Consider the following 27,444-nt stretch of genomic DNA (forward strand, 5'->3'; position numbering starts at 1 on the left):
CCTTTGCTTTTTTACATTTGTATAATATTTATTGAATCATGTCAAAACACCAATATCACATTAGATAGTAGAGATTAACAAAAATATTTCTCATGAAAAACCCTGTATTTTTAATGAGAAGAATTACATTTTAAAACAGTTTTGCAAACGTCTTTAATATCTGTCAAATAATTTTGATTTTGAGCCTGTGAGAGGGTCTTGGGAGACTTGTAGGGCTCCTCACACCACACTTTAAGAAAAAAACTGCTCAAAAGGAAGAAATTATATGGAAGCCAGCTTTGCTAACAAGGATTCCTTTTGAGAACAATAGATCATTAAACTATGTGATCTGGCTAAAATTCCATATTAACCCAAAAGGAACTATTATTTAAGATTCATTCTCTCATTTTCCCTCTCCCCCACTCCCGTCTCACACACACAGACAAGCACCATTTGAAGAGAGGGGAAATATAATAATAAACTTAAAAGCTTTGACAGTCACTCTCTCCCAGTTTATGCTAACTTGCAGGAGGGTTGTGAATACAAGAAGAAATATATCTTGAGAAAGTATGTGTGTGTCATGATGGCTTACTCTCCACGTGAGGAAGCTGACATCCACCTAAGGTAACTGCAGTTTGTCTGAAGACATTCATGCCATTTCCCACACAAATGCTTAGCTTGGGACGCCAGGTAGGGAATGTATGGAGATGGACTCTGAAACTAAGAGGCAGCTTTATTTCTGCTTTGGCATTATTATGGCACCGCTCTTCAACCTGGCATTTACCAATTTTAATTGGACACAAAAAGGAGAAGACAGAAATAGAAAATTAAATATTGATCCAGGGAATAGAACTGTGTTGATTACGGAATATTTCTAACAGTCCTACCCAGAAGTTATTTGGGAAAGAAATCAGTGGAAGGGTGTTGGTTAAAGTGGATGAACTTGTAGGCATTCTTGTCATTTTCTCAAATTGAGATTTTTCAGCTACAGATGAATGGAAGTGGAAGCATTTGCAATAAAGAAGTGCCTTGTATGAAATATTATTAAGCAAGGACTGTGGCTAGAGCCGTGATGGCAAACCAATGGCACATGTGCCATAGGTGGCACATGGAGCCATATTTGCCGGCCCGGCAGCCCTGAGCTCTGGTGTGCATGTGTGTACTAGCCATCTGATTTTTGGCCTTCCAGAGGGCCTGGGGAGGCTGTTTTCACCCTCCCCCGTTTCTGAATTTCCAGTTGGCCCATTGGGCCTGTTTTTCACCCTCTCCAGGTTCTGGAGCCTTTCCTGAAGCTTAGGGAGGGTGAAATCAGCCTTCCCTGGCCCCCAGAGATCCTGCGGAGTGCCAGGGGATGCTGTTTTTGCCCTCCCCAGGCTTCAGAAAAGCCTCCAGAGCCTGGTGAGGGCGAAAATCCTCCCCACACGATGGTTGCTTGCGGAGGGGGTCACTCGTGCATGCGCAGCTCACGCACACACAGTTTTAACACACCTTTAGAAAAAGATTAGCCATCACTGGCCTAAAGCAATGTTTCCCAACCTTGACCACTTTAAGATGGTTGGAGAATTCTGGGAGTTGAAGTCCACTTATTTTAAAGTTGCAGAGGTTGAGAAACACTGGCACAGCGGTTGGCTGGTGGGTGATATTAAAAAGCGAAAAGTAAAATAAGTACTAACATTTCTTTACTGAGGACAAAGAAATTGCTGGAAAGCAGACATACTTCTTAGTTCAAAAGCGCTAACTTTCAGTTAGCAAAAATTTAGCTTTTTTTTTTAAAGGCAGCAGATATAAAATGAGTTAACTTACAAAACAAACAAAACAAAACAAAAAATAGGCAGAATCAGGATAGGAAGGAGGGAAGGGGCGGGGGGGGGGGAGAGACAGACAACAGACAAGAAGTGAAAGGGAAGCATACTTAATAACAATAACCTATTGTACATACGGTCAATTAAAAATGCTAACTTTCCAGAGCCATTGGCAACAATACTGTGGGTAATTAGCATGAGCAGTTCCAAAGGGAGTGGCCTTTGGTTTTTTATGCAGTAACCCTTTTATGTACATAACAGCAGTAGAATAAAGAGTGTGATTTCTGCTCTGCTCCATGAAAGCAAATATTTGGTTGCTGCTGATCATGTATCCAGCAAAACCACTGCTGATTATCAACCCACTGTGCTATCTTTAATCCATTATGCCATGATCATAGAATAGAATAGCAAAATAATAGGGTTGGAAGAGAGCTTGGAGGTCTTCTAGTCCAACCCCCTGTTCGAGCAGGAGACCATATATCATTTCGGACAAATGGCTGTCCAGTCTCCTTTTGAAAGCCTTCAGTGATGGAGCACCCACAACTTCTGAAGGCAAGTTATTCTATTAATTTTTCTCACCATTAGGAAATTTCTCCTTAGTTCTAGGTTGCTTCTCTCCTTGGTTAGCTTCCAACCATTGTTTCTTGGCTTGCCTATTGGTACGTTGGAAAATAACTTGACCCTCTCATCTTTGTAGGAGCCCCTCTGATATTGGAACAGTGGTATCATGTTCCGCATGTCCTTCTTTTCATTAGACTACACATATCCAATTCCTGTAAACGTTCTTCATATGTATTAGCCTTCGGCCCCCTTATAATTTTTGTTGCTCTTCTCTGCACTCTTTCCAGAGTCTCAACATCTTTTTTGTATTGTGGTGATCGGAACTGGATGCAGTATTCCATGTGTGATCGTACTAAGGCTTTGTAAAGCGGTATTAAAACTTCACGTAATCTTGATTCCATCCGCCTATTTATGCAGCCCAGGATTGCATTGCAGCCCACTTCTCAAATCTGATGCTTTTCAAATGTGGTCAAAAGAGTAGATAGAAATAATAAACATAATAGAATCTCTTCTTGCCTTTCTTATTATCATAAAATGCAGAACCTACGTGTAAGAGTTTGAGATAAAAATAATTCGCTGCCTGCTACTCAGCAGCTTTGCACTTTCTTAATATTTCTGCTCACTTATTAATGTGAAAAGGCAAAATAGAAAATTATAAATGTTCCACATTGTAACACAACCTACATTTTACTGTGACCAGAAATCAATGTTGGCATTATAAAAAAATTGCGCATAGAGGCCACACACATAAGGATAATGTGTTCCATTAGCAACCAATGTGCTCATTTTAAATTGCTTATTTAGGCAGGTCTGTTGGTGGATGACAATTTGAGCAAATATAGCTTTTGCTGGAAAATCTATACAGTGGCAAATGATAACAACCGATAGAATTCTATTCTGTATTACTGTCATGGTCCCCCTTCTTAACCAATAAATATTTGAAATGCAATCTTGGATTTCTGCAGTTAAAGAGAACAAGGAGCAATAAAAATAGGCACAAATCAGGTATGCCTCTGATAATGTGGGATGTTTTAGAGAAATATATAAACAACAAAACCATTTAGGTGTATTATAGACAACAGAATTCTATATGGAGGTCACATGATGGTAAACAATATGAAGACGACTATTGAAGTCATGGCATATTTTTACATCTCTAGACATTTAGGTACGGTGGAGGTTTGATCCTATATATCCATGATGGTGAACCTATGGCATGCGTGCTAAAGGTGGCATGTGGAGCCATTTCTGAGGGCATGCGAGACGTTGCCCTGTCAGCTGATTTTCGGCCGTGATTTTCAGCCATTTTTCGCCCTGTGGAGGCAAACTGGAAGTTCAAGAACGGACTTCCAATTTGCGCGTTGGGCTGTTTTTCGCCTTCCGGAGGGAGAAAAATGGCCTAATGGGCAACCCAGAAGTCTGTTCCCGAACTTCCGGTTTGCATGTTGGGCTGTTTTTCACCATCCCCAGGCTCCTAGAAAGCCTCTGGAGCAGTGGTGGGTTTCAAATTTTTTTAGAACCTACTCCGTAGGTGTGGCCTATTTTGTGGGCGTGGCTTAGTGGTCATGTGACCGGGTGGGAGTGACCAACTTGTAAATGTGGTGAAACTCATTTAACAATGCTCTTGCTTAGCAACCAAAATTTTGGGCTCAATTGTGATCATAAGTTATTTTCCTTTTTCTTTCTTTCTTTTTCTTCCTTCCTTCCTTCCTTCTTCCTTTCTTTCTTGTGTCTCTCTCTCCCTCTTTCTTTCCTTCCTTCCTTCCTTTCTTTCCTTCCTTCCTTTCTTGTGTCTCTCTCTCCCTCTTTCTTTCTTTCCTTCCTTTCTCTTCCTTTCTTCCTTCCTTCTTCTTTCTTTCTTGTGTCTCTCTCCCCCACTTTCTTTCTTCAATCCCTCTTGTGCCCCTCTCTCCCTCTTTCTTTCTTTCCTTCCTTTCTATTCCTCTTTCTTCCTTCCTTCCTTCCTTCTTTCTTTCTTGTCTCTCTCCCCCACTTATTTCCTCCCTACCTCCCTTCCTTCCCTCCATCCTTCTTGTGTCTCTCTCTCCAACGTTCTTTTCTTTCTCTTTCTATCTTTGTCTCTCTCTCTCTCCCTTCCTTCCTTTCTCTCTTACTCCTTCTTTCTCACTCCCCCCCTCTCACACACATACCTTCCAGTTGGCGAAAATTTCTGTTTTGCCAGCTGGGAGGCTGGCAAAGAAGCCTCGTTTTCCCTGCCGCCCGTTGCACTTCATTCGCTGCAACTCGGACAATGGGGAGGTGGGAGTAGCGCTGTCCGGGTTTGAGGAACGGATGTTCCTTCTGCTCAGCTTACGCACTTGAAAAGACCCCACGGTTACACATCCAAGCTGATCCCTTCTTGGCCAAAAGGGTGCCTTTTCGGTCCCAGCTGGGCGTCTGGAAGAGAGTGGCCGAAGTGGCTTCTCTCTTCTCCTCCTGCCAGCCGAAGGAAAAGCCCCAGGGAGACGGGCTCCGCGCGCTGCTCTGCCGGACTCCCGCAGCCGATCCTTCTTCTTTAGGGGTCAGCGGAGGATCGGCAGCCCGGCAGAGCAGCGCGCGGAGCCCGTCTCCCCAGGGCTTTTCCTTCGGCTGGCAGGAGGAGGAGAGAGAAGCCGCTTCGGCCAACTTGTGTAAGATAAGACAGGCAGGCGGGTGGGTGCGTGACCGCGCCTTCTACGTTTTCTCCAGCAGAGTCACGCACCCACCCGCCTGCCTGTCTTATCTTACACAAGTTGGCCGAAGCGGCTTCTCTCTCCTCCTCGTCCTGCCAGCCGAAGGAAAAGCCCCGGGGAGACGGGCTCCGCGCGCTGCTCTGCCAGGCTGCCGATCCTCCGCTGACCCCCAAAGAAGAAGGATCGGCTGCAGCAGTCCGGCAGAGCAGCGCGCAGAGCCCGTCTCCCCGGGGCTTTTCCTTCGGCTGGCAGGACGAGGAGGAGAGAGAAGCCGCTTCGGCCAACTTGTGTAAAATAAGACAGGCAGGCGGGTGGGTGCGTGACTCTGCCGGAGAAAATGTAGAAGGCGCAGAATCAGCTCTGCCTGGAGGCAAAAAGCTTGGACCTCCCGCCGCGCACCCGTCAGCCAAAACCTCCCAGGAGGCTTCGGCTGGTGGGCAAGCAGGGGTGGTGGTGGCTCCGAGCCAGTGGTGGGATTCAAATAATTTAATAACCGGTTCTCTGCCCTAATGACCAGCTGGGTAGGCGTGGCTCAGTGGTCATGTGACTGTGGGCGTGGTCAACTCAACATCACATCAATGGGAATTTCGTCTTAGCTATTACAATGTAATAAGGGTTAACCGGAAAGGCATTGTCCTGTAAGCAGGACAATAAAGATTAGGCTAGAAACAACACCAGAAAATTTCCTTCTTGCCTTCCTCACAGGAGTAACCCTGTAAAGTGAAAAAAACAAAACAAAATAAGATTTCTTCCAACAACTAGTTTTCTGAACTGCTTAGAAAGTTAACAACTGTTTCTCCCAAATAGGTGCAAACTTGCTGAATCCCACCACTGCTCTCCTTCTGTAGGAGAGAAGAAAGATCTCAGAAATGGGTCTTCAACCAAATACACCCAACAACTTATTAAAATGCATATTTAAACATTATCTGCAGTTTTTTCTAGGTTTGAAAATGGAATTATTGCTCTATTAATATTTATGAATATTAAAGAATCTATTTTACATTCTAGGTCAAACATAAGGCCCCAGTTTGGAGAAACAAGTACACATGACTTTAAAATGTATACCTTCACTCGTGTAACATCCTGCAAAGTCTGCCAGATGCTTTTGAGGTAAGTGTCAAACAGCTGAAGCCTAAAAATTATATTACACTTGAGAAAAACAATGGGATTCAATAAACTCATCAAATTATCTGGTGGATTCTACCTCTCTTTTAAAGCTAGCAAGACTTAAATTCCATAGATAGTTGTATAATTCAGCATTAGCATGAACTTAAGTAATATGTTCAAATAATAAACATAACATTTCCCTCTTTTTGAGTGGTACTTATATGCAAAATAGGTGAAGTTTCATTTTTTTGTAAAGTGTATTTTCTACTAGTGGCTGTTGTATTGCTTTCTAAGTTCATTGCTTTTAAACTCATAAATGCTGCTTTTCAAATTGACCTTAAGAATTATTTTCCACTAAGGTCATTGAAAGCTAAGGAGAAAAAGAGGTTTTTTTAAAAAAAAAAATACAAATGCTACAGGTTATTATTCATATACTGTATGACATTCCTTATCTGAGTCCAGAAAGATTCCAATAGCTGAATAATGTGTGTTAAAAATACAGTACTGATTAAAAACGAATACTCAGCATTGTATTCTTACTTGAGAGAAATATGCCTTTACAAATCTGGGACTATACTATAAGAAAGTAGGCTAAACAAAATATTAAAATAGTACGTGGGTGTAATTACCATAAGCATGATTTCATTTGACTGGAAGAAAAATAGTAGTACATCCTTGTCTATTTTGATTAGATTGTTTGAAAAATATCTTATATTTTCCTACAAAATATACCCTGTAAAATATAAATTCCTACAAAAACAATATCTATGGTGTGCATATGACCCCACAGTTTTTAAATATGAAGCAACATATAATATTATAAACATACATATACAGTTGTGTTATGCCATAATGTGTGAAGACACCAGTGCAATCATGAGCTCTGAATATATAGCAGCAATCAACTTCACTGAGTGATGTGTCACCTGAGCAGCCTCTGCATACTCATCACATTTATTGTGATTACACATCTCTCTCTCTCGGCATTAAAATTAACAGATATCATCAAGAGTCTGAGGTTGCCACTCCCAACATCTCAGAGCTTTGTCTCAATAGCAAGTCCAGGATTTGATCAACACTAAAACCACATATACTGAGTAGAAAAAAAGTTTGGAATGATCACACTATAGTGGATTGTTGACCTTCCCAAAATATAGGTGCTTAAGCAACCAGTGTCCATTAGATTTCCAAAAACAAACAAACAAACAAAAAAACCCACATTGCTGGTTATTGACATTCAGGGATTTATTACTATATAAGCATCTGGAAGTATATATAAATGCATTCTTGCCACACATATTGAACTGCTTCATACTTGAATGTTTGTTATATTATACCAAATGTCTTCTGATTTCCATACTATTTTATATTTCAGGGGAACGTTTTATCAAGGCTATTTGTGTTCGAAGTGTGGGGCTGGAGTCCACAAAGAATGTTTGGGAAGACTCGACAACTGCAGAGTTAATTTAGTTGGTAAGTCATCTGCATTGTTTGGAATTCTAATTTAATTAGGTCATAAATTTGCCAGGTTTAATTAAGACTTAATTTCCCTTAAGTTGTGTTCATTGTATTTTTGTGTTAATATATTTATAAATACTGCTATAATTGCTTTTTGGGAATCAGTACCTTTTGCAATTTACTGTTTAGCAAAAGAGCTATAAGAGCCACTGGAATACCGTAAGGAGCTTCCAGGAATCATATAATTAGATCTAGCTATCTGATAGAACTTCCCATACTTCTCAAATTACAGCTCCCCCTTTCTGATCTCCCACTGAAGAAATTTTGGAGAGGATCACTGTTGAGAGTGGTCACTGTGAATATTCAGAAGTTTACTTGGAGGAATTTATAAATTGGAGAAGGCAACCGTTAATTATAGCTTATAATAATTATGGAGGCAATTTGGTCTAGTGGTTAAGGTTCCAGGCTAGACCATAATTTTTCAAGAGGCAGCTGAACTTTCTAGTTTTTCTTTGAAGATGTTTCACGTCTCATCCAAGAAGCTTCTTCAGCTCAGACCAGTTAGTTGTCTCTTAAAAAGCACTTTTGGGACAACTATGACCTGGATGACTGAGAATCTCCATAGATAGGAGACCATGAGTTCTGGTCCCACCTTACACATGAAAGTCAACTAGGTGACTTTCACCTAATCTGTCATACACTGTTAGCTCAACCCACCTCACAAGTTTGTTGTTATGGGGAAGTTAGAAGAGGAAGGTGTGTTGGGTATGTCCACCTCTTTGAGTTATTTGTAAAAATAATAAAGGCAGGATACAAATTAAAAAAAAAATGGTCAACTACTCCCAAAACACTTGATAGTAGATTCTAGGCATGGCAGTGAAAGAGGCAGAAAGCAATTATATTCTTTATGCTTTTATTTAATCTTCTCAAAAGCATCTGTTTGACTGTTAAAGGAACATAAATGCTGGTTTAGATATTCCACTGTTTACAACCTTACGTGGAGGCCATTTGGAATTTTGGGTAAACTTTTTTTTAGCCAGATTACTGAAGCCAAACATGGCAACTTACATTTTTCACAAAGCCCTTCCAGCAGGTTTACAGAATAGATCAACCTGTCTTCTGTTCATAATTTGATCATTTAAATAGGGCAATTTTCTAAATTTAGAAAATCAGGTCAGAAGTTTTAAATAAATTGGAGAAGAACATCCTGCATCTTTGAAGTTGTAATATGATAATTTATTCATTAATCCATGAAGTTGTCTGCATGTGATCTTTGCCTCTGGCAGTTGAATAGAAAGCATTTAATTATTTCACCCATGATAGGACTTGAGAGAAAATCTGCAAACTTTTGTGACCAATTGGTGAGGCAAATCACAGGACTGTACATTTTAATGTTGTGTAAGATAAGAAAGGATAAGAATTAGGAGTGCGCAAAATCTCTCCCAAAATGACAGGTTTTATTCCTGTCTGCTTTCTGCTTTGAGAAAAGGAAACTATGTCATGTTTCCATAGCTGATCATCCTGTTTGGTAAATTGGTAAAGAATACTGATTTGTTTTCCAGACATGTATTGCTGTCTTGCAGAGAATTTAGCAAGCAGCCAGATACTTTCATGTCATTATTTTAAAATAATTGGTTAATGCTCAAAATATAACTCAGTGAAATGCTATAGCTATCAAAACAGACAGGAACCCCCCCCCCCCCATTCTCTGCACTACCTTTTTCCAAACAGAGTAATGCTCTCTAGATGAGTTGAGTGCATGATCCAGAGTTTGCTAGCCAGCATGGCCATTGCTGAGAATTCTGCGAGTTGGAAGTCCACACATCTAGAGAGTGCTAGAGTCAGCTGTCCTCCCTTCAATATCAGTTGTAGGTGCTCCAGCACTGGAGATTTTAAAGGAGAGATTGGACAGCCATTTGTCAAGAATGGTGTAGAGTCTCCTGTTTGTGCAGGAGTTGGACTGGAAGATCTTCAATGTCCTTTCCAATTCTGTTATTCTAGTAATTGATATGGAAGGAAGTTGCAAGCTTGCTGTGATTTATGTTTCACTGCCAAACCTTTAGATGGTGAAAAAGTCTACTAATAATCTAGAAAAGATTTACTATTATCTAAAGGACGAATATATTTCTGTTTTGATTGTCTGCTTATTGGTCCCTCCTGAAAAAAGTAACTTGACCTCCTAACAGTGATTATTATTTTATAAATATAAATGACATAACTGCCTGCAAAAGGGAAGTTTAAAAAAAATCTCAATTATCACTGTTTAATCACACCTGTGTTCTGTTTTAGCAAGATAGACTCTGGTTTCCTTCCAGAAAAACATTTATATAAGCACAGAAGTCAGCAGGTCTGAAGACTGTATAGGGTGTGACTGTGAATATTTTTTTAAGTTAATGGAATTAAAGTGAATGGCAACACCTGGACACCTTCACTGAGCATAGCTTAGACCTGATTGCCTAAATTCTACCTTGTTAAAATTTAATCTTGTAAAGTCCTTACTATATTAGATCAATAGTAAACTGCAGTTAATTTAATTGGAAACGGAATAGTAATTGTGCTAAAAAAAATAGAAACTAGCGGGTCCAGTGGAAAATGTTATACCAATCCCTTTGTCTTGTTTTCATAGAATACTTAACAAAAAAATTGAAAAACACTCAGCTCTTGATTTTTAGGGTATTATGCAAAGGTAAATTTGATTTTTTCCAGCAGACAGATGTAGCTTCTCATAATCTCTTGTAAGTGCACATATATTGCGTTTAGGTTTTACATATTTAGGTATATTTTTAAAGCAGAAGTCAGGAGCTTTTTCATGTGGAACAAGGCCTAAAAATACAATTTTGAAAAATACTATGGGTACCAAACAAAGAAAAAAAATTAAAATAAAAAGGAACATATCCAGAATACCATTTCTTTTTAGAGTAAACAACAATATGCAAAGTGCAAACATGAAATAAGAAGGTGGTAAGCAAGTTAAATTCAAAGTGTGAGGTAAGAAAATAAAAGAAAAGGCAATTTAATTAAATCTAATTTACACAAACTCTATTTGCTCTATCCTTTCACACCCATGCTTCTCAAACTTAGCAACTTTCAGATGTGTGGACTTCAACTCCCAGAATTAGCTGGGGAATTCTGGGAGTTGAAGTCCACACATCTTAGAATAGAATAGAATAGAATAACAGAGTTGAAAGGGACCTTGGAGTTCTTCTAGTCCAACCCCCTGCCTAGAAAGAAATATTCTATACCAGTGATGGCGAACCTATGACACGCGTGCCACCTGAGGGGCCTGCAGCTGAGCTTGCCCTTTTTTAAAGCCATTTTTCGCCCTCCCCAGGCTCCAAAGCCTTTATAGGAGCTTGGGGAGGGGGAAAAGAGCACCCCCCCACACACCCCTGGAGGCCCTCCGGAGGCTTCATGAGCTTCCCTGAAGCCTCCGGAGCACAAAAAACCAGCCCTACGGGCAAACTGGACGTTCAGGAACAGACGTCCGGTTTGCTCTGAGGGTCATTCTGACTGCTCTGGAGGCTTCAGAGAAGCGTCCTGAAGGTCCCTCAAGCCTTCGGAGCACTCAAAACAACCCTGAAGCCTCCGGAGGGCTTCTGGGGGGGCGGGGGAGGCTGTTTTTGCCCTCCCCAGGCAAGAGCCTCTGGAGCCTGGGGAGGGCAAAAAAAGCATGCAAAAATGGGGGAAGTGCCTGCAGTGCGTGCATGCGCACTGGGGTGGTGGTGGCACGCCTGCACACTACCCCCCTGCACTCCCCCCCCACTTATGGCATGCAAGCCAAAAAAGGTTCGCCATCTCTGCCCTATACCATTTCAGGCAAATGGTTATCCAACATCTTCTTCAACGTTGCCATTACTATTCCACCTCTGCCTATCTTGAAAACTATCTTTGTTTCCACTGTGTCCCTATGAAAATTCTGTATCTTTTTGCTTTTAAAAAATCTGTTTTTCAGGATCTCAAGAACTCCATTTGATCACAAATTTCTCAGTCTTCGAGTATTCCATCCTTACTCTTTAACTTTGTGAGACCAAAACAAGATACTCACTCAGTGTCTCGCCCTCAACATAATGGCAACCTCATTCATTTTGCATCCTTTCTTCTTGATCCTATATTGTTTTGTTTTAGCACATGCACTTTAGTTTCCTATTTCTACAGCATTGAGTTTATTTTTATATTTCTCCTGATGTGCCCCAATTCTCAATTCTTGATATTGAAAAGGAGCAAAAGCATTAAAAGCCATTTTGACTTTTTGGATGAACATTCATTTCTCACAAGAGACTACAGATAGTTCTCAACTTATTATTGTAATGGAGCCTGTCCATCACAGCTGTAACAGTCCTAAAACAAGTCAGTCAGGTGACCAACTCTGTTTCATGTCCTTTTCTGTGAATGCTACAGTTGTTAAATTCAGTCAGGTGGCCATGCTCTCCCCCCCAAACTATTTGAAATTTGAATCTGGGTCATTAGTAGTCTCAAGGTAGTCCATTGTAACTTTGAATGGTTGCTAAGTGATTTCTTTAAGTCAAAGACTACCTGTACAAACTTCCCAATGTCAGCATTTGTATGAATTCACCTTCCTCCCTCTATTTCCCTGTCTTTAGTAAAACAAAGTACATAAATTCATCCACTTGTTCTAGTTTTTCCATCTACTTATGCATATTATGTGTACTCAATTTTGCCAGTCTTTTTAAGATGCAATCAACCATATGGATCTGCAAATGAATATACCATGGTAGCAGCCATTTATTGAAAATCAGTTTGATTCTCAGCAGCATGGGAAAAGCCCACTTAAAAAAAACATGCAAGTCTGTTGACTCTCCAGATTTGATTCTCCTATCTGTCTAATCAGAAGAGTTCTCTTTAACTATAAATTAACTACATCCAAAAGTTTTTAAGAAAGTGAGGTTTGTGTGAACCTTGTGTTCATATAGTTTGCATTATGGCTGGGAGCTTGATTGAAATCTTTTGACTCCTAGACACTCAACTCATCAGCTTATGCTGACAGTTCCTACAATCTGCTCATGAGGAACAGCTGCCTGGAGTGCAAATGGGCGATCCCACAACCTCACCTTTATCTGGAAAGATTGTGCTGACTAGAATTTACTATCTGACTGCTGATCTCTGCCTTTTAATGCCATCCCGTTTGCTTCAGGGACTATAGTCTGCCATAAGTCCTTACTAGAGGCCCTACTGCATTTCAAACTCTTGACATCAAACATTTCAAGTGTTTGTGGAGTGGTCCATGCCCAATCTGAGTACAATAGTTTCTGTAGATCTGCTGCATGTTAGGCTGCATGTTTATATTAATGCTTTAGATGCATATATTTTTTTTCATTGAATTGTGTTTATAAGAAGATACTGTAGTGAATTTATCACATGAAATTCTCTTATTATGATCTTCTTGTAGACATAAGACCAATTTTTCACACATCAGTGGTGAGATGCACCAACAAGATTTGTAGGTTCTTAAAACCATTTTGCATAATAGTTTATTTGGGGTCCGGTTTTTCAGTTGTGCAATGGAGAGAAGAAATTCCTGGATAACTGCCTAAAATTAAACAATCCTAGCTTGTGCATTACAACATCTCTCTTGTCAAATTAGGAGAATCATATTTCATGTCATGAGAAGCTATTCAAATAGAATAGAGGGCATGTCCACTCATGTCTTAAATTGCGTGTTACTTTGAGTACATATTAAAATGTTCTAGTTTGAAGTTTGTTGCTCATAAGCCATTTTATGATGCATATATAATTCAGTTCTCTCTTGTTTTTTCCCTTATTCTTAAGGTATATAACTTCTTGTGAAGTAAACCAGTTTTACCATAGTATAGGGCTAATGTTTTCTTTAAAAAAGGAGAGAGCTAGACACCACTTCATGATCTTTTAAGAGCTTGATTATTTTTATTTTGTAATATTAATTATGTTTTCATTTTGATTTTGTAAGAAATATTCACAAATATGAACTTTAAAGTTTATGTTGTGGTTCCTTTACATTTTTAATATTGCATTTCAGAATATATGATGCAGAACACTGCCTGTTCTGTTTTCTTTTTTATAGAAAAATATGCAATATTTTAATTCCAGTAGCTTCCTTTTGATTATCTATTTATCCACATAGCTATCTGCAGTGACTAGTTCATGCATATATATCTATCACATGATTTCTTATCATTCATTGATTCAAAATGAATGTAATGAACTGGCTCAGATTAAAACAAATAGCGGCTAGGATATAAAAATGCCTTTCTGGATCAGAATTACCACTGGAGGATCTCGGCAATAACTTAAACCTTTCTTTCCCCATATCAAATCAGGATTCCTTTAGAGGACAGTTATAATTTGATAAATGAAAATGGCTGTTCTTGAATATTCAAAGCTCATCCAGCTGGTTTTTGGATCTAGATTACTATTTTTGAAGTTAAAAGGAGAAATATGAACATTCTGTTTATAGGATAAGTTTTGTAATGTCTCATTCACATGTGCCAATCACCTACTGAATCAACTGTCTTAATTGATTGTCATATATGTGTGGATCAGTCCAAAGCTCTTTCTATATTTGGCTTAAGATGGACTTGGATTTGGTATGTTTTGTCTATCAGAGAAATGTGCACAAAATATATGCACATTGTGTATTAAAAAAAAACGCCATACAAGTCTTACATCCGAATGAGAAATCAATGCAATGTAATAATAATACTAGACATATAATAATATATTCTGGATATAGTTTTTTGGGGAGAAGAAACTGCAGTTGCTCTATGCTAAAGTCTGGATTCAAATAACTACACTTTTAAAACTGGAAAATCTTCACCACTGTAAGTTTCTGCAGACTTTATAGAGTGTTTCAGAGATTTTAGGCAATCTATTGGTTCAAAAAGCTATGTGTCATGGAGTTAAGCATAAACCCAGCATTTTTTATAGCTGTTCAGTGCTGCCTGACTTGAGCCAATAAAAGTAAACACAGTTGCAAAATAACTAGCTGAGCCTCAAGGTTGTTGGAGCATAAAACAGGTTATCAGCTAACAAAACAAAGTCCTTCTGTGTACTCTCACTGTATTTCTGAGTAGGGAATACTGTGGTACAGTGTGAGCATTCTGTCACTGACCATGCCAATTTTTACATTTGTTTCAGAACATGGAACTCTGAAACAGGAGGTAAGTGTGCCTTTTTCTTTTTAGATTTCATGTAGTATTTGTTGTGGATATGATCAAAATGCCCCCTTTTTCACACCTGTCTTTTAGCTCTGACGGAAGGTAAGAGGTTTTTTTAAAATGTCTGTATGATGATTTCTGAAGAAACTTGGTGTTTGCACTCCTTGCATAATCCTAGATTAAAAAGAGAAACAAGAATCGAAATGCTGAAAATGAAGGATTGTTAAATTCTACTGATTTCAGGGAGTGTAGTAGTTAAATACATAACTCTGTGGTTGAAATCCTGCGTGTTCTTCATCCATTTTGGACCATGCTTTAACAAGTATGGCAGGATTTGCATACTTTTCTTCAAGTGCCGGAGATTAACCGAAAACACATAGCACGAAAAAACAAAGTCAATTCACAAGTAAGGACTAGTCCATGATGCAGCAGGAGAGTTACGTGGTTCCAAATTTCCAAGATATATTTACATAGAATTTAATGAATGAGTACAAGCCTCTGCCATTCTCAGTTGGTGAGCAATAAACTGAACAGCAAAATGCTGATTTTATAAAGCTGTCTAAGAATTGCTTAGCAAATGTAAACACTTTGAATGATCATGGTAAGTGAGATTTGTTCTATGGGAAGTTAATTTCAGGACAATGGATCATTTGGGGGGTTTATAAAAAGAAGCTAGGGTAGTTATTGTTACAGTGTGTGGGGACTACAGTGTGTTAATTGTGTAGTTTCCTTCTGAATAGAGCTCTAAAATATAAGAATCTGAAATTAATTGGGAACAATGAAAAGACAAGTGGGACTAGCTTACTTAACCGTTCATTCTTTTTTTTTAAAAAAAATCTTGCTTTTATTAAGTGCTAAGTATAATTTCTGAAGTGTACTTCATTCACTTGTGGAAAGAACTTTGGAATGTTAAGTCTTGGTTTCAAAATACGGATCTCTAGCAAACAGTTTTTGCCTAAGTGGCAACTATTAAAGATTGACCATTAATTTGAGAGCAAATTAAACTTATTCATAGAACAGTATTTTCTCCCTCTCTTTGGGGGAAATAATTTGTGTTTGCTTTGTATAACATTCTCTGTGAAGCCATGTTATTCATCAGAGGAAACGACTGATGGACAAGTTCAGCACAGCTGCAATTGCACTAATGATAAAATTGCTGTACAGGTAGCATATTCTGGAATGGGAATGATCAGAAATGGGAAAGCTTTGAGGGTGTAGCAAATTAATCATTCACCAATTATAAAGGGTAGGACAGCCTGTGTATATTTGGCACTAGAGCATATGGTTTGCCAACTACCCATTCAGTATTACAATTGCAAAGTGAATTTCAGGAAATGATGATATTCATGGGCCTAAATTATAATGTACTGATTCCTATTAGAAGTAATAATTGCTTAGTAAACCATCTCAGTCTAAGGTAGACTACACTGTATTTCTTGGGAAAATATATAATGTCAAATTTAAAAGTCATTGTTGGCAGGGAGAAATTGACTACAATATATTTGTAGTATATGCTTGAAATTATTTTCTTTATGACATTTCAAGCATTTGGCAAGTAAATTAAGGCTGTTCATTTTTCTTTTTGTTGAAATGTCCCAGCATCCCAAATACATGTACGACAAGTTCTAGGATAGCACACAGTTAATTATGTTTTAGAGAAAGTCTTTTTTTTAAATGGGTCTAAACTTTAACTGTCTTTATTTTTAACTGAAAAGTTTGTGGATCAATTTTAAGAATGAGCTAAAAAAACGAAGGAAATTAAAATATTCAGGATATTTCTTTTTTTAAATCTTGCTCTAAGACAACTGAATTGAGTGACATCAGGTCCATGAAGTTCCTGAATGATTTTTTTATGCCCAGTCATACTTGAGTCACTAAAAAAAAAGCCAACACTTTAGTTTTAATTGAATTTGAATTACATGTATTCTTAGAAATGAAATGAAATGCAGTTCATATGACTACCCAGTAGTAGAAATTAGTTTTGTTCAATACTTGAAGTGATCTGGGAAGTGTGCAGCTTTGATTTTTTTCTTCCATCCAATCTTAATATGTAGATGATGAAAGATTTTTCTAATACTGTGTCTTCTCAGTAACTTGCCTTACGTACTATGCAAATAATAAGAGTCCCCAATTTTGGCTGTCATAGATTTCTTTAAAAATAAAAGATAAATTACCTTTATTATAACTGCATTTTTCAAAAGTGCTCTGTTCTTTTATGTAGTTAGATAGAATGTTTCTGTAAATGAAAATGATAGCTTTGAATCTCTGCTTTTAAGAGGAAGCTGTGTGTGTTTTAGGAAATAAAACACATTTTGGAAGGATCATAGTCATGCCAGAAAGTTTCCTACATAGAATAATTGATACTTCCTCTATTTTTCATTTATCCATTAAAACACTATCAATATATAGATATCCTGTTTTTTAATATTGTTTCTTCTTCTCTAAATATTACCCTGGGCAAGATATTGCCACTTCCTCATTGTGTCTGTTCTTCCCCATAACACTGAACATTTTTCATATGTTCCTTCCAACTACAGTACATCATTACTGCGTACTCATTACTGCAGTGACCTTTTAATATGCTAAATCCTCTTTTATGGTGAAAACATATTCTTGATAGAAAGTGAACTTCGTAATTGCTGTTCAAAAGTTTTACACACATTCAAACATTAACTATAATAACATACATATACATTTTAGAAAAATGGTATTTTTGTGTGGCTTTGTATGATAAAGCTTGCACTCTTGCACGGTACAATTAAGTTATATTGCTTCAGGTAGCACTGTGGAGACGGAATTGGACAACTTGCTGAGGCCAACTCACCACGCTCAACTCGCCACACTCAACACACTGGGGTCAACTCACCTTGGTCAACTCACTGTGGAACAACTTGCCATGGCCAACTTGCTGCCAGACAATCTAACAATTCAATTTAATTATTTAAAATAAAAAATATGTTATTTTATTTTTTGTTTGTTTTATTGTTTGTTTTATTGGATTTATATGCCGCCCTTCTCCCAAAGGACTCAGGGCGGCGTACAACATTAAAAAACAAATATCACAAAAGTTAAAAGGAAATTAGATAAATATCCAAAAAAACAAACCCAATTAATATGACAATAACATTTAAAAAATTAGATAAAATTAACAGGCCAGGCCAGCTTGCTGGAAAAGCCAACTTTTTAGGGCGCGTCGGAAGGACCGGAGGTCAGGGATTATGCGAAGCTCCGGGGGCAGCTCATTCCAGAGGGAAGGCGCTCCCACAGAGAAGGCTCTCTCCCTGGGGGTCACCAGCCGACACTGTCTGGCCGACAGCACTCTGAGGAGGCCAACTTTGTGGGATCGTACTGGACGGTGGGAGGCTACTGGTGGCAGTAGGTGGTCTCACAGATACCGTGGGCCTAAGCCATGGAGCGCTTTAAAGGTCATAATTAATACCTTGAATCGCACCCGGAAAACAACCGGCAACCAGTGCAGGCTGCCTAAAAGGGGTGTAACATGGGAGTACCTAGGTACCCCCATGATAACCCGCGCGGCTGCATTCTGGACCAGCTGAAGCCTCCAGGTGCTCTTCAAGGGCAGCCTCATGTAGAGAGCGTTGCAGTAGTCCAGGCGAGAAAGGACGAGGGCATGAGTGACTGTGCACAGAGCATCCCGATCCAGGAAGGGGCGCAACTGACGTACCAGGCAAACCTGGTAAAAGGCCCCCCTGGTCACGGCTGTCAGGTGTTCTTCTAAACAGCCGCTTATCCAGGAGGACTCCCAGATTGCGGGCCCTCTCTGAGGGGGCTAAAATTTCTCCCCCTATCATCAAAGATGGGACAAGATGCACAAATCGGGATGACGGAAACCACAGCCACTCAGTCTTGGAGGGATTGAGCTTGAGCCTGTTCCTCCCCATCCAGATCCGCACAGCCTCCAGGCATCGGGACATCACGTCGAGGGCATCGTTTGGGTGGTTTGGGGTACAGATGAAAAGTTGGGTATCATCAGCATATTGATGATACCGTACCCCAAAACCACGGATGATCTCACCCAGCGGTTTCATATATATGTTTTTCATTCACATTTCATTTTGTCCCTCCTTTGGCATCCTTTCTTTAATTATTCTATTCCACCATTTCTTTAATATTAGTGTAACTCTTGTCCCATAGCAAGTTGTCCCATAGCAAATTGACCGTGGCGAGTTGTCCTGACGGCAAGCTGTCTCACGGCTAGTTGCCTGTGGCAAGTTGGCCGTGGCAGATTGCCATAGACCCCTATGGAGGAGGCTAATAAACAATGGCAGAAATGGATGGTTTGAATGGGGCAGCAAAGCTCTTACACTATGGATCCTAATATGGTAGGGGTGATGCAAGAGTGTTTTTGAATTCTGTTCCAGGCATACCTTTCCTATCAGTCAGTCAGAAGTTGATGCAGCAACTTTTAATATTAAGCTTTGATTAGTGAAATGTTAAAAATAAAATGGACAATATTCGTGTCTGAAGGCATTTCTTTGAAAGGGCATTGCATCAGTTCAGAAACTGAACTGATTGGGTTTAAAGTTCATTGAGTGGCTTTTTCGGGGGGGGATCTGAGAACGTGCGCTTCAGTGTTCCTCTCGCAGTGCTTCTCTAGAGGATTTTTTAAGAATATATGTCTCTTTTCCAGGCACTTCCCCAACATTCAATCCAGGGTTATGTGCTCAGTTGCAAACTGTTCAAACAGTATCATTTCAATTCCAGAGTTTGCAAGAAGTTTTAAATGCAGGAGAAATGGCAGCTTTGCAGCCAAGAAAGGTCATGTTGCAGCGATCGAGAAGTTCTTATAAACAACTGTATGCATGAAACATTAGGAATGTACAGGCCTTCAAGGGCGTGTTTCACTTCAACAAAGAAGAAAACAGAGCACACCTGAAACTGTTTCATGAAACATCATGTCCTTTTGCAGCTAAGAGTGAAGCAAATGGCTGCATTGCTTCATTTCACTCCACTTGGCTGTTCTTCACAGCCTCCTACAGCTTCCTGCATTTGTATTGGTGAGATGAACTGTACCACTTGTAGCAGGAAAGAATCAGTGCTGCCTCTGCGGGCCGAAACACCATGAACTGAAAATAAGAAGGTGGAGAGCATTAGCAATTCTTTTTTAGTTCCTTTATTTTATGGAATGAAGTAAATAAGGAGATATGTACTGATTCAACTATACATATATATTTACATGTTCTTTTTTGTTAGCTGAAGTTACATGAATTGACTTGTTGAGTTCTGGTCATGTTCTTAGCATTTTTTGGTCAGCAGAATTGAAGATAATCTCAGGTCAGAATAAGACTAGAAGATTTGGGGGTGGAAACACCAATGTGAATTAATGGTGCTCTAATTGAATAGAATTTACATGAAAAGAGGAACTATTTCTATTTTAGAAAGTAATCTCTAACTGGCGTGTCTTTAATTACACAGAAACGACTGAATGGACTTCGAAAAAGTTCCAGGCATATGGACTCAGGTTTGTTTGAGTTTTCTTTTCCTGATACATTTTTTAAAATTTGCTAATAAAAGCCGAGGAGACTGGAATTGATTTGCCATATTATTGCCCTGTTTTTTGACTTCCTTCCGACTCAAGGACTTATTGTACATGTTTTCATAAGCAGACTGCAGAGATGTAGTTTGCTATCAGTTCTAATCTCATGCATGTTCCAGACCTGGTAAGATAACAAAATAGTGTTTGGTTACATTTTAATATTTCTTTTATATAGTGTTATAGTAATGCTTTTATTTGCCTGGAGGAACAGGCTTCATGTAACTCTCTGATAGTCACAATAAGATATTTTAAAGGTTTCTGATCTTTTTAAAGAGCCAGAAAAGATGCAATAAGCAGTAACAGAAAGTAATAATTCACCCCTACGCAAATCTCTCCTTCCCCTTTAAACTGGAAGATGTTTGCCTCTGGGCCAAAATCAAATCATTTTATGATATATGCGATTTATTGGGTTTGCCCCATAAACCTCACCAAACTAGATTGTTCCTGCCAAATCTACGAAAGATTCACCAGCCATGTCCTCTGCATCCCTATGCAGTGAAAAACAAAGTGCTGAATGTTATTGCCCAGCCTTGATTTAGAGTAGAGGTTATTTAGATAAAACTGGGATTCTTATCAGCCTATATCTAATAACCTACAGCTAGTACAATGATTTTTCTTCTTCTTCCGTGCCACTTACATCCTGCAGGGACTTGGGGCAGTATTTCCAATTTTATCCTTGCAACTTGTTAAATTGAGAGGTTCAGATTGCCCCATCCAGTCATGAATATGGTTCCCTAATTCTGCAATGAGAGTTTGATTGATCAGTTTAGTATTATTACAACTGCTATGCGGCAGCAGTATAAATTTTTGACATTCCAGGCATTTCAGCAGTTAGAACACCTTTTGTTTTGACTGATACTTTTTAATCTTGCTGAATTCTATAGTTTAGATTCAAATAAGCTGCAAGGCTTCTAATTATACTCCTGTTTTCAGTGGTTCAGTCATATGCCTAATTAAACTCCAGATACATCTTGTTGCTTTGTTTTTCTTTTAAAAAATGTGCTCTTAAACCAGGTTTATATTCCTAGAGCTCTGGGCTATTGGTTAACTCCCCCCACTTTAAATTGAGAAGCTAGTTTTAACCTTGGAGTTAATCTTACAAACTGATGTGTGTTCTTAGTTATTGCTGTTTTACCCTGTAGGCTGAAGATAGTTGCTTAATACTCAATAATTCCTTATAGCTTATAAACAGCTATTTTGAATGCAGTTACCAGGAGTGTGTTTATACACACTGATTTTATGTCTCATGAGAAATATTTTATTTTATTTGTTTCATTTAATAAATTTATAGCTTATTTTTCAATCAAATTGTCCCATAGTGTAAATACAGCAAACTATAATAAAATCAAAGAGTAACAAACCAATATAAATACAGAATCAGGTAAAATATCCCAAAAATAGCCTCTGAAAAGATAACTATTGTATATTTGCAAAGCATAAATAAGCACAACAGAGTCTAATATCCACATCTTAAATATTGGCATTCTGGTTCTTCTGAAATCATCTTTAAGGAAGGCGTGGATAAAATGATTAAAAGACAGAAAATGTAGAGGGATCGAAACAATAATCCTACATCTTTTAGTACATAACTGATCCCATACAGAGAAGACCAAGATCAGAATGGTTTTAGACATGGTTGGGTTTTTACAGATGTTTTACTTTTGATATGAGGAACAACAACTCCAAAAATCAAAATTGCCATGAATTTGGTCCAAATGGTTGTCCACATTTTGTAGTTGCAGCTGTTGGGTATCTTGGTGCTTTCAGATGTGTTGGTTTTCATTCCCATCAGCCCCAGTAGGTAGGCCCAATGAATGGAATTGTAGTTAAAAAAAACACCATCAGGTTACCTGAATTTTTTTTTTTTTTTTTGGCAAAGCAGTATGGGAAGAATTGGAATTGGTGTCTGGTGATGGATGCTGTCTTTCTTCTACTCATTACTGATAGAAATGTGGAGTCCTTGATGCTCTCTGTGGTTTTGTGTACACGTACATGCCAGGGGTGGGTTGCTGCCGGCATTATTGCTGGTTTGGTACGCGTGCAATTTTGCCAGACACACGCTCCACGTGCATGCACGGTTGCCCATAAATAGGTCTGTGCATGCACAGAACATTAAAAAATGAAAAAAAAAACATGCTGCGCCGACTGGGGAACCAGTTCAGAGGCATGGCAGGCCTGGGTCGCTGCCAGTTCCGGTGATCCAGGCTGGCAAACCACTACCGCTTCAGTCAAACTGGTAGGAACCTACCTCTGGTACACACACACACACACACACACACACACACACACACACTTATGTCCTCAATTAGGCTGCCAGGCAAAGATGACTCAAAGAGTGGGTGGGCTTCAAGACCCCTTTTATATCCAAATTCCTTGTTTTGTTCTGGTTGTTTGGACTTGGGGAAGGGCTTCCCATCTGCTCAGGCCCAACTTCCAATTCAGGTGTCATTTTTTTCTTTTTTTCCTTAACAACTTTTTCCCTTCTTAACTACTTTCCCTGACAGAGCTTTTCCTGACTTTTGTCCACCCTGCTTATGTGCTTGCTTCATCTTTAGGTATGGCAGTTTAGGCCTACTCTCACAGTAATTCCTTGATTTGCATATTGTTTACTGCTTGATTGGTATTGATCATGATGATAATCTCAGTTTAGATCATTGTTGATTTCTGGGGAGGAGGTGTTCTGGTCATTTTGTTTCCATTTTAGAGTTTTAAGTGTCTCTTTTGAATGATATATAAATATTGTTTACCTCTGTGTGCCTGTTGATGGTTAATTTGTCTGAGTGCCAAGCTTCCAGCATTTTTTGGACTTAGCTTGGTCTAGGACACTCACAATTTCCAAATTGAAACTATGGTTATATCTGTCCATATGTATCCATATATAAACATAAATAGAGAGCACATCCCACTCCCTTCTAGCACTTAAAAAGTTAACTAGTTTGGTAATGAAATCCCTGCAAGTAAATAACCAACATTAGAGAGACCAATGGCTCCACAATTCAACCCTGAGCTACAAACAATCTCTTCTATTGATGGTAATGTCTGTTATGTCAGGGATTCTAGTTTCATACCTTTCTAAAAAGTAGTGCTGAACTTGGTTGAGTAACATGCACTTCTTGCCTTTCATCTAAATCAGCATTCCTCAAACAGAAATATTTTTCAGATATTTGGATCATATTTCCCATCAACCTTTTGTACTATACCTATCAGATTGGGGAAGCCTGGGCTGAATAAATAAAAGAATGCAATATTTTTTCTTCTTTAATTCTATTAAAAGGGGGAAAAAGTGCTTTACAGTAATTATGCAGGTTGGGTTTTTTTCCCCTTAGCTCCATTTTATAAATTCTTTTTCACAATTTAATTATAAGGGGTTTCACTCCAAGACAAGTTATGAGTTGTTAAATGCTTCTAAGTGTAGCAACCTGAGAATATTTGCATTTAATTTCAAAACAAGGTTTTGGTCTAGAATCAATTACTTGGGAAAAATTTCTTCTATCTGCAAGAAAAAGAGATTGATATTATATTCCTACCATTTTGGGCTTGTTTGCATGGGAGCAGTCCCCCACCTCTTTTTTTAAATTTCAAATATGGAATATTTTGGAAGAAATAAGGATTCTTCATTGTTTTTTTATACTCTTTTTTTCTCTCCAGAGAGCCCTAATATTTTGCTATAAATCAATGAATGAAATGGCATTCTGGAAAATATAAGTTTCCAGTGCCATTTCAAACTTTTATGCCAGGGAGGATGAATCTTCTGTGGATAGAATAATTGGAATCATTGGTCTGATTTTCCATCTCTTTGCATATAACTAAAAACATTACGTTTTTAGGAGCACAGTACTGGTTCAAGTTGGTTGCGCAAATTAAAATCAACAAAACACAACTGTTCTCCAGAATCCAAAATTATGAGAACAGAGCTAATTTAGCATATCACCAAAATGTTATTGGATGATGCAATAGATCACATTTTGGTGTTGCTTTTTCTAGATCAGGGGTGCCAAACTCACGTCACGGCAGCATCACGCGTCGTATCTGGACTTTACCGTGCTTCGCTAAACTGGGCATTGGCATGGCCAGCATGTGATCCATCAGGTTCGCAGGCTGCGAGTTTGACAGCTCTGTTCTAGATGGATTCTCTATCTACTGTTGGAATTGGACAGAAATCAGATTGCTTTTAATCAAATTAATCTATTTGGTTCTTGGGATTTTTGTCTCCACATTACTTGATTCTATTGCATCCAAAATATCTAGTTACTCTTTATTTCCCTGTTCTAAGCACGCTATTCTTTAATCAAGTTCTATATAGTTTGAAAATGTTATCATTAGCCTAAATTATGTTTTACTTGATTCTCTGATGTCTAAAATTTGTTTACTGAATTTGTGCTGTTGGTACAATGGAATTTTGGCCACACAGATCCATGCCAATAATTATTCATGATGTTAACATGTTTTTATTCCAAAATATGTTATTATAGTTGGCATGGTTCTTGGTTTTAATCTTTCAGTGTCTCCATTACATTTTTTTTGTTTTATGAAAGTTACAAGAAGTGCTGAACCAAATCAGATCCAGATTACCTCCCATCATTAGATTGAGCCTTTAGGTTAGAAGTTATACTTTGTGTGCCCAGTGATTGCAGCTGGATGCTTAGATGACTCAGCAGCTGTTAATGAGCTCTGTTGTTTTCTCATCTGATGTGCTGATTTTCCATCAAAGTACTTGTTTAATGCTTGTAAGTGTCACATGAACTACAGTCTTTATGCCAGCTTCAGAGTTGCTGCCCAAACAAATACATTAACTTTTAGTTGAAGACAAGAGCCAGCATGCCTTATCCCTGCTAGTAACTTTTGGAAAAGCTATTTATTACTAGATGTTTTGCCTTCAGGTTTCCCCCCCCAGTTTTAGTTCAGTAGTACTGCATTTCCCCGAAAATAAGACAGGGTCTTATTTTCTTTTGAGCCTGAAATAAGCACTTGGCCTTATTTTCAGTAAGATCTTATTATTTTTGAGGTGCAGGAGATGGAGAGGGTTGTCACCTCAACAGGCTGCTGCTGTGTTGCAATATTTTTGGAAAGGGCTTATTTTCGGGGCTTATTTTAATGCCTGCGCTCAAAAGCCCAATTGGGCTTATTATCCGGAGAGGTCTTATTTTCAGGGAAACAGGGTACAGATGAGATGGTAGAAAGATCAATATGTTTCAAAAATCCTCAGTTCCAGAATTATAGGAGGGCTATCTTAAACTTTTATCAGTTTGCATGTTCAAAACTATCAGCACAGCACATATTATGCAAGTTGTAGGAGTGTCATATCCACTGTTATCAAAGTCATGGGAACGCATCCCTCCCTATAATTTGATTTGAAACTGAGAGCAAACAACACTTGACCCAGTTTCCTTAATAGAAGGAAAGTGAAAGAAGGAACAGTTGTGCAAATCCTCTTCTTGTTTAGATGTGGATGAATCTTGTAGCGTAGGTTGGCTTTGGTCTAAGAGGCTTGCATTCTGGTATGGCTTTCTATAAATCCCTGTTAATAGAACTTTTTGACATATAGGTTGATGGCCTGAGGTTCAAGGCTAGCAAAAGTCCTTCTGAGTCATCTTAAAACAACAGTTAGTGCTTTCTGCTCTCTTAACATTGCTCTGACCTTCTCAAAATAATTTACAGTTTTTCTAGTAGTATATCTCTTTCTGAAAACAGTCGGACACTCTGTAAATATAAGATTAGATAACCCTTTAATATGATGGTTTGTTCTTTTTGCTGTTTCTATGATGAAGAATGTCACAGATAGTTTTTCATAACCCCACTCCCCATACATCTTAAACTTCAAAAGATCCTGAGCTGTCTTTGAGACGAACAGGGTGATGGAATCTTTTTTAATCAGTACTTGAGAGGTGGAGAAGAGAATACAGTGGAAATGGATATCTAACTTGTACAAATCTTTATGAAATGCTGACCTTAAGATCTGGGCTCTGTCTTAAACAACAGAATGTTTTAAAAATCAACTGCAGATATCTTAAGCTAAATTCGGTTTGACCTTCTACATTTCATAGGAGCCGAAGAGATAAACTTTCTTTATTTTAATTCCATTTTAAATCTCATTTTGAAATCTAAAAATGGCACATTCAGTTCTGACATATAAAAATTGCTCACGTGTAAGATGTCTCAATTTCTTTTCATACAAAAGTGTGGCAATTGTTAATTAATAGATTCAGAACCTTAATTAAGATACAAATCAGCAAAAAATCATGATGTTTTGATGAGGATTTACTAAATTTTAATTTAAATAAAAGAAGGAATCTTCCTCTAAAATTTAGCTCATTTATTGAATTCATTAATAATTTAGCAGTTACATCTGTGTCCAAAACTTAAAGAAGTTTTAGAATATATAAGGCTAAATAATATCTCTTATTTTTCTGGGTCAGTTTACAAATGTAACCTTAAAAATTTTATATCAGTAAGGGCGAATCTGCAGAATCTGTGTGGAAAATAACTCTTTGGGAAGGTTTTCATTTGGGTAGGCTGCTTCATTCTCTCAAGCCTCACTCTTTGCTTTCTCATTAGTGCTTGTTGTAAGCCTATTTATCCTGTTTCCCTGAAAATAAGCCCTCCCCGAAAATAAGCCCTCTCCGAAAATAAGCCCTCTCCGAAAATACTGCAACCCAACAGCAGCCATGAGGTGACTACGCTTGCTGCCTCCTACATCTCAAAAATAATAAGATATCCCCAAAAATAAGGCCAAGTGCTTATTTCGGGGGTCAAAAGAAAAAAGACCCTGTCTTATTTTGGGGGAAACACGGTAATTATTAAGAAAGGTCTTCAGCCTGGCTGTCTGAGGGGCAGTCTCTCTGTCTGTGAAGTTGACCTTCTTGATCACAGAGTCAAACATATCTATTCAACTTGGCCTTTGAAACTGTTTTCAGTATTTAGAATGGCTCTATTGATTTTCTCTCTCTCTCTCTCTCTCTCTGTGTTTATTATATAGCATTGATATTTGTCTGGGCTATTCAAATAGGATGCTAATGTGGAAAAAAAAGCTTGATAATCCCACTTGTAATTCACATAGGAAAAAAGTGGGGACTTGAAGATATTATAGTGCTGACTAAAACAGTGAAAGATAATTGCTATCACTTCCATGTGTACTTTGTACAACTTCTACTTGTGTG

The 27,444-nt window shown here is 38.4% G+C and overlaps 1 protein-coding gene across 1 annotated transcript in view; it reads left to right on the forward strand.

The window, feature by feature from the left end:
• Positions 1-27,444, forward strand: part of VAV3 (vav guanine nucleotide exchange factor 3) — a 207,487-nt gene that overhangs the window by 133,358 nt on the left and 46,685 nt on the right. Inside the window, exons 16-19 of the mRNA XM_081946409.1 lie at positions 6,023-6,124; positions 7,497-7,594; positions 14,711-14,733; positions 20,167-20,212. Coding sequence (XP_081802535.1) covers positions 6,023-6,124; positions 7,497-7,594; positions 14,711-14,733; positions 20,167-20,212 — 269 coding nt within the window. The remainder of the gene's footprint in view (positions 1-6,022; positions 6,125-7,496; positions 7,595-14,710; positions 14,734-20,166; positions 20,213-27,444) is intronic.

Source organism: Natrix helvetica (assembly GCF_964273705.1).
Source record: "Natrix helvetica genome assembly, chromosome: 3".
Lineage (NCBI taxonomy): Eukaryota > Metazoa > Chordata > Lepidosauria > Squamata > Natricidae > Natrix > Natrix helvetica.